The following is a 13,087-nucleotide window of genomic DNA, read 5'->3' as shown; positions in this document are numbered from 1 at the left end:
CTGTTCCCAAGCATGCTTTTTGTTCCAGCAGGTTCTGTTCTGCCACAAGGCGAGTGGGTGACTTATCAGAGTTGGCCACATGGGAGCCCCCTTTGTTCAGCAGAGCAGCCACTGGGGGGGTTTTCTGAGGTGAGGCATGCGGGGAGCCAATGCAGGCAGGCGAGGCTTGCAGGGAAAGGATTCGACATGGCCAGAGGTGCCCAGAGCCCCTAGGAAGGGAAAGGAGCTTTCTGAAGCAATTGTGAGTACACAGTGTGGAAGGCCTTGCTGGGTTCCCAGTTAGCTTTGAGGGGCGCAGCAAGAAAGAGGTCAGGTGTGAGAACGGCAAAGACAACCTGAACCAGACAGGTCCCACAGAAGTAGAGCTGAGGCAGAGGCCAGAAAGGGAGCCCCAAGTTGGCAAGGGGCTCAGCTTAGTGTGACCCCAGGGATCACGACTAGCTAATGGGAACATGGAGCCAGAGGACACTTCTGAGGAGTAAGATCAGAGGATGCCCAGGACCCCTGAGAAAGGTATATAAGGCATGAAGAAACAGGAACTCACTCTGTCTGCTTCTGCAGGACACTGACTTGAGCCCCTTCCCCAGAAGCAGCCCCTTGAAGGTCAGCACACACAGACAGAATTGTTTACTCACAGCACCAACCTCTTCCAGACAGGACTCTTCTGAGAGGTCCCTCTAGGCTTAATCCAAGAACAGAGGTGAGAAGTGGCTGCTTTATTGGCCTTGGTTCTCCCAAAGAGCCAGCTCCAGCCTCTCCCATGGGCCCAGCCTCTCCCATGGCTACTTCTGCTCTGTATAAGCGCCGGGATAGCATGCCCAGACACTGAACATTCTATGGTACTTCCCTTCATGAACAGGGAAACAGGGACTATAAGGAAGGTACAGCAGATGGACTTGGTACCATGCAGACCAGTGGCTCCCTAGAATCTGAGTGTCTCCCCCTCTGAGTCAAGCAAGCCCCAGGGTGTTCAGGCTGAGCTGTAGGGAGTGGATATAATACATGCAGGGTGGATTATATGCCATGTGCAGGAAGCAGATGGGTATGTGAGCAGAGAGAGCCAGGGAGCAGGAAAGATGCCAGCACCCCGAGTTTTCTTGGGTTACTTTAGCTGCCATGCCTGCTCATCATCGTCAAGGGGCCAATTTGTGGGTGTGTGCCATGGCACCATGGCTCATCTTCTCCAGGGAAGCAAGCAGCCTGGAGGCAGCAAGCTGTTCTCCCAGGGTTCCTTGGGGTCTCAGAAGCCCCTTCCTAGAATATGTGGAAATGTTGCGTACTGCCTGGAATGCCAGGGACAGTGTCCAGCATCAGCTTAGGGTGGGCTTTCTGAGGACAGGGTGCATTTCTGTATTGTATTGTGGTTTTTGGTTTGACTTTGAGACAGGGTTGCACTATGAGGCCCTGGCTGTCCTGGAACTTACAATGTAGATGAGGCTGGCCTCAAACTCACGAGATCTGCCAGCCTTTGCCTCCCAAGTGCTGGGATTAAATGCTGTGGTGCCACACCTGGCTGTCTTCTAGAGTCTCATCTGCCGACTTGGGAGCTTTGCTGGCTCTGGACAGGTGCCCGTCTTCTAAGGCAGACCACTCCCCAGAGCGGGCAGGTAACACTATGTGCAGTGCCCATCACTACCCCTTTCCCACAGTCTGGGCCACTATCCACCTGTCCCAGTCACTCCAAGGCAGGAATTAGGCACAGCCTGAGTCCAGCACCCACAGAAGGATGGATCCACACTGGAGGATCCTCCGTCTCTCACTTGCCCGATCTGTTCCTTCCTGGGGATGGCTATCTCTCTGCCAATGCCTCACCCCGCTATTCCTTGGTGTGACCCTGCGTGATGTGGGATGTCCCCTCTATTGTCTGTGAACAAGAAACACCTTTCCTATGGCAGGTATCTGAGCTGGAGGTGTAACTCAGCGATAGAACACTTGCTTAGCATATGCAAGCCCCGGGATTGGTTCCCTGTATCCCCCAACTAAATCAGTGGCAGGGGTCCTGTGATCTGTTTTGGCCTTAAGTGGATAATAACAAAACATTTTAAAACAAATAATCAAGCCAGAATGTGGTCTCTGCATGGTCAGCATGCTTAGGCTTGGACTGCGGCAGTGGAGGACATGGGGACTTTTTGCCCTGCCCACCTCAGGGTTGTCCCATGGCTAGGTAAGCTTTCAGGAGGCACAAGCCAGGCAGAGGTGGCTGATCTGATCTCAGCTGAACCTCTCTCTTTTCAGATATGACCTATGCCCCCGAATGTCTATGAATTCCTGGCCTAGCTTCCTCAGCCACCTGTCTCCAAGGACTCTCTTGTTCACACCCACAGGGTCACCTACCTTGGCCTGCAGGGCATGCCGCTCTATAGGACCAGTTTTGTCTAACTGAATCCTGGGCCTAAGGTTGAAACTCTATTGTGGACCTTCTGATGAACATGGTAAGTGCATCCTGACCACAGCCAGGACCTACCAACCAAGAACCCTTTCCGGATCCTGCCAGCTCTGTGGTCCCTGGTAATGCATTTAACAGCGCCTGGGGGCCAGGCAGGCTGTCTGTGGTGGTTTGAAGAACAGCCCCGGTACGCTCATATATTTGAATATTTGGTTCCCAGATGGTGGGTTGTTGAGGAAGCCTTTGGAAATGTGGCCTTGTTGGAGAAGGTGTGTCACTGGGGTGGGCTCTGAGGTTTCAGCAGACAGAGCCACTCCCTCGGCTTCCTGCCTGCAGATCAGGATGTAGCTCTGGGCTCCTCTGCCATGCCTGCCTGCTGCTGTGCTCCCGCCACGTCCTTCGTGAAATGATAACCAACCCCCTGATTCAATGCTTCCTTCTTTAAGTGACCTCTGTCATGGTGTCTCTTCACAGACACCAATAGAACAGTAACTAAGATACTCTGTCCCTCCCCAGAGAGCTCCCTTAATACTCTGTTCCCCCGCAGCCCCACAACCCAGCACCCCATGGTCCCCCTCCTCACACTTCCGGGTGGAGGCCTGATGTTCTTGCATCCTGGGCTGCCTGGCCCTGCCCACTGTGACCCAGTGGCCCCCAGAGATGCCCAGGTGTGGATGGGTGTTGCAGGCAGCACTAGTTAGTACAGGGAGGCAGGGCCTCAAAGCACAGGGAGTTATCAGAATAGTATTTATTGATATGCTCGGTGCTACCTTGTTAATACTTCGTCACGTGGCGCGTGGCTGAGGTAATAGGGGTGGGGCCAGTGGGGCCTGGACTCCCATGGGAAGCAGCCCAGCCAGCAGCTGGGGACCCGGGAGGGGGATGTGGTTATTGCGTTGTATTCCTTCCCTCACTTGCACCCTGGTGCCTAGGCCTGCTCTCACCCACTGCTCACGTGGGTACCACTCGCACACTCACACACGCTCAGGCTCGCTCACACCACGCTTGTCCCCTACTTGTTCGTGAGCTTGCTGGCGCGTGGGCGCTGTGCCCTCTGGCAAACTCGAGCAGCACTCAGGCAGGTGCTTGTACCCACACCTGCTCACTTGCACACTCACACCCACCTCTGTTTATCACACACACACACACACACACACACGCACACACACACACACACACCATCCTTTGCTTTAAATGCACCCCAATTCTCCTGATGATAAAGAAGCTCGTCAGTTACAGTAATCATAGTAAAATAAAGTGTGTGTCAGGCTAGGTGGAGAAAGTGCATGTTGATTTGGACCTGGGGCAGCCCTCGGTTCCCCCACCTGAAGGCATCAGGTCCCTCTGCAGGGGCCAGGCCCTTAAGTGAGTGACCCCTGGGGTCTGTCCTGAGGTCAGTGCCACCGTCCTCAGCTTCCTCCTCACACACCCTAGGCTGGGCCCAACTGGGTCTGCTGAGTTTTCTCAGCACACAACAAAACCCATGAAAAAAATAAACTCTCTCTCTTGTGGCCCAGCACACAGGGGGGTGCCTGATGCCAGGGTGGGTACCCCACCCCTCCCACCTTGCGCTCTAGCCCCAGCCTGCACCCGTGGATGCCATGGTGAGCCAGGGGAAGGAGTGCTGGGCCCCGTGGCATGCAGACAGGAGGCTGGGGGTGTAGGCAGTACTGGGTGAGCAGAGTTCAGGTCTACTCAAGGCTAGGCTCAGCTGGGCCATCCCTGGCTCATGCAGAGAGTTTTTGGCAGCCTGGAAGGCCTTGCCCCTCAAAACTCCACAGTACTCACAACTGTTCTTGGCTCCTCGAAGGTGGCGATGAGGATCTGCTGGGGTGGGGGGATGGTGAGGAGGTCGCCCATGTCTGAGGATGCACAGGGACCTCCTTCCTCCTCTTCCCGGGCCTCATAGAGCGTGCTGATGTGGAGCAGGGGGTGGGTGGCATTTCGGCTGAGGATGGTGAGGGGGTCAGCCTTGCCCAGACTGCCTGGTGACAGGGGGGCAGCAGCAGGAGCCGCGGGGGGTGAGCAGACGTGAAATGGGCCCCCAGATGGAAGCCCTGGCAGGGCAGGCTCTGTGGGGTATGGGATTTCCTTCTCGGGGGGTGGAGCATCTGCAAACAGGGCAGGAACACAGGCATTTCACCGTCTAGCTCACTGGCTCCTATGGCCCTCCCAGTGTCACCCACGGGACCTGCTGGGCCCCTAGCTTCCATGGATGGCAGGCACCCTTGCACTTAGCAGCCTGCCCAGCTAAGTCTCGCTACCCGTGAATAGCACTGTGCTGTTTGCTAAACACCCTCCACCCGCCCGCAGTGGCTCACAGCTGCCTGAAGCCCTTATTGACCACAGGAGATGTGTGGCCACAGTCCTGCCTTCCTCCTCACATCCTCTGCCTTATGGGAGCATCCAGACTCCTATTAGGCCTGCACCTCACCTTAGGGGCAACCCATCAGCTGGCCCTGCTGTCACCAAGCTCTAGCTAGCTTGGCTGCCACCTCATCTACATTGTTCTGTGGTGTCTTCTGCCCTCGTGCCCTAGACACGGGGACTGCCCGTTTCCTGCTCGGGGGATCCCCAGGAATCTACATCTTGCCCCATCCCCCACCTGCCTGGCTCCCTACCTTTGGTGGGTGCTGCAGCCAGGCCCAGCCCACATTCTTCTGTCTGGGACAGGAAGCCACCTTCTTGGCTCCGGGAGGCTGGTAGGGCAGGGGGTACTGCCTCAGTCTTGGCCTTCTTGGTACCTAGGATGTAGGGATGCACATCCAAGGAGAAGTGACGGGTATGTTTCTTGTCAGAGGCAGCTGGTGGGGCAGGGGAGGGACCGGGATCGCCCCCACTACCCTTGTAGTGGTGGGCAGCCCGGGCACCAGCATCCAGCAGCGGGGCAATAAGCGTGTCTGTGGCTGTCTTCCTGCGTACGGGCTTGGGCTTCTCAGTCTTGCTGTTTTCCACGCGCATAATGGCCAGCTGCTCCTTGAAGGGCTGTGGCAGCGGGTTGCTGGTGGGGATCCACTTCATTTTCTTACGGGGCCGCTTGACCACAGGGGGCTCAGCGGAGCCATCAGGCTCTGCAGGGTTGATGCTGGGGTCCACGGTCTGGATGCCCGAGTCCCGCACAGTGGGCGTGGTGTCATGGTTAGACTGAGCCAAGGCCGCCAGTAGCTGCCGCACCACGTTGTCGTACATGAGGTCGCTCTCGTTGGTGATGAAGTCCAGCCGATTGAGCGACTTGATGTGGTCGCGGTTCTCGTTGCAGAACATGGCCAGGATGTTGATGTCGCAGAACTGTGAGCGCCGCCACTGCCGGCGTGTCTTGATGCCCACCTTGTGTAGTTTGTCAAAGATGAAGTTGCTCTTGCGGAAGATGAAGAGGTGGATGAGGTTGACTAGGATGATGAGGTTCATGAAGCAGAGCAGTACGATGTCCACGCCCGCAATGATCCGCTGCAGCTGCACGGACGGCAGCTTGCAGTTGACGCGCACCGTGGGCCCGCCGCTACCCACTGGCCCATCAGGAGAGGCGCCCAGGGCACAGGTGAACTCATTCTGCTTCTGGGTGGTGTAGTAGGTGCATAGGTAGGAGATGGGCACCACACTGAGCAGAAGGATCAGCACATGCCGTGCCAAGTACAGCTTGGCCAAGAAGTTGCTGCGGCCCCGGCGCTCCAGGTACTTCTCAAACAGATTCTGCTCAGGGCTCTTCTCCTTCTCAGCGTTCTCGATGATCTCTCGCTTCTCACGCTCCGTGATGCCTGGCCCCTTCGACTGGATCTGCTTCTCGATCTTGGGGGCACGGCCCTCAGCGGCTCGGTGGTAGCAGTTGTCGATCTCCTGAAGCAGGAAGTTGAGCTCAGAGGTGAGGCGCGTGGAGGCCAGGAACTCCCAGCCCAGTGCGGGCACATACATGATGGCAGCAAAGGCCAGCAGTGCGTAGGGCAGGAACTTGTGCTCAAACAGCGATGGCCACAGGCTGGCATCCACACCGGGCAGCGCATCCCGCAGCTCTGTCCAGCAGTAGCCACGGGCGTACAGCGCCTGGTCACGGGTGAAGTTGTGCGGAGTGTAACAGTAAATTGGTTCCTCTAGGGTAGAGAGGAGACATGGGCTAGGGCAAGAGGTGGGACTGGCCTGAGGAAGACCGGGTCTTGGGAAGAAGGGCGTGGGATAGACCTGATCCCATCTCTGCTCAGACCCCTCCCTTACCTGTGTAGGTAGCTGGGCTCTCTCACGTCCATGGACTCTACAGCCCCTCTGATAGAGCCGCCTGCCTTATGCAGGGACTGCTGTTTCAAGTGGACCTACCCCTCTGAGGCAGTGTTGTGTGTGTAGTTCCCATCCTTACAAAGTGGAAGGCAGGGGTTAAGACCTGCTTGTATAAGCTGAGAAACTGATCAGTACTGTTTATCTAGGTCTAGAAAGGCCAGAGAGACCGTATGTCCAGGAGAAACCAAGGTCTAGAGAGGATCAAGACAGGCCATGCTGGCAGCCAGGGTCCCTCTTTGAGCATCTCACATGGACTGAATACCAGTTCCTGCCCCTGGCTTTGCACTGCCTGGACTGCTGGCCTAGATGCTCCCACCTAACCAGACGCAGTCACAGAGGCCCAAATTCCATGAAAAAAAAAAAAAAAAAAAAAGGCCTGTGACAGGTGAAAGGGGTCTTACAAGTGCCCCTGTCCTGGAGGAAGGGAAACGTGGGAACCCTGGATGCTGGTGGACACTGCTAGGGAACCCTCACAGGCTGGGCACATCTGCCACTGCACATGAACTAAGGGCCCGGCTGCACTTGCTTAAGTGGGCACACGTTCTGAAGCACCCGGCCACGATCAGCCTTGTTCTGCAATCTCATGCTTTTAATTTGTTTTCAGAAAACTTGGAGGCTCAAAGCCCACCAGACCGGGTCATGATTCCTAGGTGCCAGACTATGGTCACCGGTGGCATTAATCTAAGCCAACTCCTCCTTAGCCATCTCTCTTACCCTCAAGACTGGCCCCAAGGGCCAGTCAGCTAGAAGCCTCTCCTGTTCCAGCTTAAAGCCCTTCACCATAGTGTTGGGATCAGGAAGTAACAGGATCTAATTGGCTAGTCTGTCTGTACCTAGCCTTGAGTTAATGGAGACAGGGAGATGGCGGAGACTCAGCCCAGCTGGAGTTTGAATTTAGGAGTTTGAATATGGCCAGGCAGTGATGGCACACACCTTTAATCCCAGCACTTGGGAGGCAGAGGCAGGCAGATCTCTGGGAGTTCGAGGCCAGCCTGGTCTACAGAGTGCCAGGACAGCCAGAGCTGTTACACAAACTGCAAGCTGGACAAGCAAGGGGAGAGACCCCCATACTCTCATGGGCATATCCAGTGGGGCCAAACCTCCTCCTTTGCTAGCCTGTGTCTGCAGAGGCACATGGTGCTTCTGAGGGCACAGCTGAGACCAAAGGACCTAGAGGAGTGCATGGCTCAAGCATCGCTGGCTACCACAGGGTGGTGATGCTGTGGACTTGTTGTGCTGGGCCTGAACTGGGCAGGATGGCAGGTACCCAGACACTGGATGCTCTGCCCAGATAGAGTGGCTACATGGAGTTCTCTGTGTGAGGCCCCTCTTGTGGGATTTCCCAGGGGTGGTGAGTCTTGCCTGGGTAAGTACAGGTGCTCAAGGAGGAGACACAAAAGCTGGTCCATCTCAATGCAGACAGAGCTATCTCTGTAGAGTGCTGTTGGAGGGTCCTTCCCCCAGAGGACGGTAATGTGTACACCTGGGCTGCTGGGCACCCTGCTGCTCATAAGAGTGCACTGAGATTCCTAGTCAAGGAAACTACTAGTCAGTCAAGCACTAGCTGAGACTGCCTACCCCGTCACAGTGGCATGGAGACAACAGCAGTGACCACAGAGCATTAAGTGCTTGTTGAGGCCTCCAGAAGAGCAGGTCTAAACAGTATAAGCACAGACCTATAGGGTTTTTATTTGGAATTCGGTCCAGGGTAGGGCTGAACTTGAGAATTAGGTGTATTTCCAGTCCACTCCTGGGGTCCAGCCTGCAAACAGCCCAGCTCACTTACACCTCTGTCACTTGTGGAAGGAAAGCCTTTCCAGGGATCCCTGGTTCTGCTGAAGCTATTGCCTCTGGCCAGCTAACAGCTACCACTGCCCTCTCAGCTCCCCCTCCCCTAGGACAGGTCGAAATCTTTTCGTGGATTACCTGAGTGGGACAATGGAATCACAGGAGTCCCTTTCAAAGGCAGGCAGTGGTAGCACAGAGAAGGCCTGAGCCAAATGACATGATGTAGCTAAGTCCTGAAGGTGGGAATGGACTTGCCACTGGAAATTCTAGGACTGGCCCTGCCTACAATTTACCCATATTGTAACACTCACTTCAGATTTCTGCAGAAATGGAGGACAACTGTTTTCCTTAGTTTTGAAACGTTTGTGTGTGTGTGTGTGTGTGTGTGTGTGTGTGTGTGTGTGTGTGTTTATGTGCATGTATGTGGGTGTTATGTGTGCCGTGGAATGTGTATGGAGGTCAGTGGACAACTGGTGGGTATTGGTTCTCTCCTGCTACCCTGTGGATTCCAGGGATCAAATGTGAGTTGTCAGGCTTGGGGAGAGCATCTTTACTGGCTGAGCTCTCTTGCCGGCCTTGTCTGCCTTTTGGTGTGTGAAAGGCGCTGGTCCACCCAGGCCCTCCAGCATGCTAAGCGAACGCTCTGCAGTTGAGCCACACCCTAGTCTCGTACATCGCTTGAAGCCACCGGGTTTGTGTTCGTCTGTTCCAGCAGTGTGGGCAGATAACAGGTGGCCCTGGCTTCTCGCAGGCTGCCTGCCTCATGTGTGTATGTACGTGGGGGAGTACTCCATCCTGGTACTTCCTGCCGTGGTATGGGTGGATACTTCTGAGTGCTGCAGGCCTTGCAGGGGTGAGACTCATCCCCGGGGCAGAAAGGCTTGACTTTCAGGGGCCACAGAAAAAAGTAGATGGGCTGGTGTCCGAGTGCCTCCATCTCTCACAGGTCCACCCTGAGATCCATCCTGCTGGGTGGGATGCCCAGGGAAAGGCCAGAGGCCAGGTGCAGGACTGCCTATGCTCATCTATGAGGCACTTTAGTTTTCCTTCTTTAACGAAGAAAGAGTACTAAGAATGGGACCCCTCCTGGGTGACATCCCACTTCTGTGAGCTGGGTGGTCACACCCAGGCGATAACCAAAAGTACCCCCAGGTACCTAGGACCTGATTATTTGACTATTTTAGGAAAAAGTCATTGCTGACCTCCCAGTCTGAGTCTGAGCAATCTGGTGGCTCTTTGCCTCTCTCCCCTTCCCCCGCTCCCGCCTGAGTAGCAGGGGAGCTATTTCACAGTAGCCCTGGCCCCATCACCAGCTGGTCTCCAGACAGGAGTCCTCTGAGATTTTCCCGGGCTGTCCCTACACCTTGAGCTCTACCTCCAGCTCTGCTAGGTGGAGATCAGTAGTGCTGAGCTCAAGGAAATTCATTTTTAACATAGCAGGACCCACTACAAGGAAGGTGGACTCCTGAGAGGGTATCCACACAGCACCCTCCTCTGACATTCAGGATTGAATGCCCCTATAGGCAGGACCCGGGAGTATGCAGAAAAAAATGGAGCGACCATTGGTCACACTGGTCACAGTACTAGCAGTGGGGTGGCTGGCTTAAAACAGCAGACACATACCTCCCAGATCTGGAGGCCAGAAGTCCCAAATCCTTCAGGCAGGCCCCACACAGAGCCCTGGCACAGGGTCCTGAGTATGCACCTGTCTTATCTCCTGTGTTCTCACTGAGTGGTCCCCACGCAGTTTCGGGCCTTGAGAGAAAGAACTATTAAGGCACCCTTTCCCCACACCCGATTCTCGTGTGCCTGAGGTCCCTGGATGCTTCTAGCTTCTGTGGGGCAAAAGGATGCTGAAGAGCCACAAGAGGCTACCGTGCTGTTCTGAGCATCAGTCAAAGCCAAGAGAAGCAGTCAATGCTTCAAAATTATGCAGGAAGTCAGGGAGAGCAAAGGGTAGGTAGGATTAAGCCTGGTGGTTCATTCTCTGTCCTCCCAGGAAAAGAGCAGGCTTACTGGCCAAGTACAGCTGCTTGTCCATGCTGCAGAGGCACTAGGACCCCTCCTCATGCTTGTGTAGGACTAGCTTGGCATGGGTAGACGGGCTTAGACATGTGGGCCTCAGGTGGGCACATGCATTTCTGAGGGAAAGCACAGGGAGTTTGAAGAACAGGCCCAGGATCAGGGCTGACTTCGGGGACATCCTGGTGGTTCCAGGCCCAGCTGGATGCAGGGTGTTTGGAGGCCTCACAGGTGACAAGCTGGGCTGGCAGTGCCTGAGTGTAGGGCTCACATCAGTCCATGTGTACCCCCACATCTGAGGCTACCCTATAAAGTCTGTCATAGATAAAGCTGTGTTCCCAAGTATCTGCTGCAATCCTTTCCCTATACCCGTGGACTGACAAAAAAGCCTTTGCAGATGTAAATGAGGTGAGAATGGAGTAGAGTAACCCTAACCCTGCTGTATCCTTGTAACTCAAGGGAGGGACATGGACATGGGGAAATCCCCAATAGAGGACAGACACAACGGTCGAGTTGTGAGGCTACAGACCACGGAATACCAGAGATGGTCTGCAGCTACCAGCTAATCAGGAAGAAAGGGTCCTTGTCATTCTCTAGGGCATTGAGAGAGAACTCAGTCCTCCCCACACCAGGATTTTGTGCTTCTGGCCCCCAGAACTGTGAGGCACATGTCTGTGGTTGTAAGCCAGCCACCCCATGACTGATACTGTGACCAGCACAGCCCAAGGCCCCTTTATGCACACACCTGGGTGTGACTGGAGGCCCCACTGTGCCCTCATTCTTCTGTCTTGCTTATGGGGACATCTAATCCTGAGTGTCAGAGCCTTTGGTGTGCAAGGATGGAGACCGGGAAAACTTCCTCCACCCTTGGGGTAGTATTAAGCAGTCTGAAGGACGCCTCCTCTCAGGTCGGACATCTCTAGGTCCTGGAGTTTCCTGAAAGGTGAGGCACCTGTGGAGGATGGTGAAGAGGTGGGTATTAAAATACCTGTCCTTGTTCCCCAGGAGCTGCAGAGGGTAGAGCGGCCTGCACCTCCAGTGGAACTCTGGAGCCCTGACCGTCTTCTTCCTGCTACGAAACCTGCACCTCTGGGCCACAAATTAGACCTGTGCATGTGGATACCTCGGCCTGAGTCCTCGCCTCAGCTCAGCTCCAGGTGGGAGACGCTATTTCCTGTCTCTGTGTCACCAGAAGGCAGCTCCCCAGAGCCTCACCTTGGCTTACTGCTCTGTTCTGAACATGTCATCTTAGACAGTGCCCACCAAGCACGTGCACTTTCCTGGCTATGACCACAGGTGCACCCACGTGCTCCCTCTCACACCAGGCCCCCTGACCTCTCAGCCTATTCACTCTTCCCTGACCTGCCCCATCTTCCACCTACACTGCCTTTGCCAGCCAAGGGTGGCCTCTTGGGCCATCATCGCTTGGTGCCCTCCAAGGCCAGCCATGTCTGACCTCTTCTGCAGAAGACCTTTGGAGGGGGGTACTTCAGAGCTCCTCAGAAGTACCCTCAATTTCCTACACTGTCAGCCCCATGAGTCCCGTGAAGCATCATGGGATTTTCACTCTCCCTGGGCAGTGGCTCTCGACACTCAGAACATCCTTCTCTGGTCCTCACTGGCTACTCCTCCAAGCCCCAGTCCACACTGTGACATTCTACAACTCAGACCCCAAGTCCCATTGACAGGCCTACTCTCCTCACGGCTTGAGGCTGAAGGAATGGAAAGCCAAACAACAATAAAACAGAGGAGGGCTCTCTGGGAGGCCCCGTCTCGCTTCAACCCCTCATGCCAGACTGAGGCGCTGCCCAAGGTCTGTGCTGCTGAGACCTGAGGGCAATCCTCCCCGCCTGGCCAGGTGGGTGCGGTCCAGCTGGAGCCAGCTGCCTGGCGCTGAGAGCCGGCGCGCTCAGAGCGCTGGGCGCTAAACACCTGCGGACGCGCGCCCTGCCTCACCTGCGAAGTTCTTGGTGAAGACCAGGGTGACCAGGAGGATGGGTACCAGCACGGTGCCGATGGTGACCACGCGGTCGAACGGCAGTTCCAGCTTGAGCTGCAGCAGCAGCGCGGCCAGCGCGCCCGCCTTGTCGTCCTGCGAGCCAGGCAGGATCAGCTCCCTCAGCTTCTCGCCCGCCAGCAGCGCGGTCGCCATGTCCGCCGACTGCTCCAGGAGGTGGTGCATGGGGGGCGGGGGCGCGGCCCGGCGGGGGACGGGCGGGGGGCGCGGGCGGGGCCGCGCGCCGGAGAGGGCGGCGGGGGGCGAGGGGGACTGTGACCGCGGGGGCGCAGGGCGCGGGGCGCCGGAAGGGGGATGTCAGCGGGGACGCGGCGGGGCTCGGGGGTCTGCCGCCCCGCGAGAGGGGTCGGGCTGCCAGGGCGCCGGGCCGCCGCCGCCCCCTCCGTGCGCTGTAGCCGGCCCGCGCCCTGCGTCCCTCCCGGGGGCGGCGGCGGCTCTCCTGCCTGGGCCGCGCGGCCCGCTCCCGCCTGGGAGGGGGGCTGTTTACCTGCGGCAACTCCGCGGCGTGGCTCCGCCCCCAGCTCCCCCCCACCTGCCACGTAGCTGCGGCGTTGGCGATGACTTGGCAAAAAAAAAAAAAAAAATTAAATTTTAAATGAAATGAACGG

At 56.4% G+C, this 13,087-nt stretch overlaps 1 protein-coding gene across 2 annotated transcripts; it reads right to left on the bottom strand.

Annotated features, from left to right (window-relative positions):
* Positions 1-3,114: 3,114 nt before the first annotated feature.
* Panx2 (pannexin 2) lies at positions 3,115-12,681 on the bottom strand. Of its 2 annotated transcripts, XM_052748607.1 has the most exons (4): positions 12,419-12,532; positions 11,208-11,414; positions 5,008-6,471; positions 3,115-4,497 (listed from the first exon to the last, which is right to left on the bottom strand). In XM_052748607.1, exons 2-4 carry the CDS (start codon positions 11,239-11,241, stop codon positions 4,154-4,156), a joined length of 1,842 nt encoding a protein of 613 aa, XP_052604567.1. In that variant the 5' UTR covers positions 11,242-11,414; positions 12,419-12,532; the 3' UTR covers positions 3,115-4,153. The 2 variants fall into 2 exon arrangements, with proteins under 2 accessions (XP_052604567.1, XP_052604566.1); XM_052748606.1 differs by lacking the exon at positions 11,208-11,414 and having other exon boundaries at positions 12,419-12,681.
* Positions 12,682-13,087: the final 406 nt, after the last annotated feature.

This window comes from Peromyscus californicus, unplaced genomic scaffold, assembly GCF_007827085.1.
Source record: "Peromyscus californicus insignis strain IS unplaced genomic scaffold, ASM782708v3 Scaffold_20__1_contigs__length_68692818, whole genome shotgun sequence".
Classification (NCBI taxonomy): Eukaryota; Metazoa; Chordata; class Mammalia; order Rodentia; family Cricetidae; genus Peromyscus; species Peromyscus californicus.
The sequence above is the reverse complement of the archived record's forward strand: the minus strand, read 5'-3'. Positions and strand labels throughout refer to the sequence as shown.

Bases quoted from the DNA above. Each gene is read 5' to 3' on its own strand.
- Panx2 (XM_052748606.1), bottom strand. From the start codon at position 12,644: ATGCACCACCTCCTGGAGCAGTCGGCGGACATGGCGACCGCGCTGCTG. The intron at 6,472-12,418 runs GTGAGGCAGGGC...TCTCTACCCTAG, and splicing joins CTTCACCAAGAACTTCGCAG to AGGAACCAATTTACTGTTAC. The intron at 4,498-5,007 runs GTAGGGAGCCAG...CCCTGTTTGCAG, and splicing joins GGCTGCAGCACCCACCAAAG to ATGCTCCACCCCCCGAGAAG.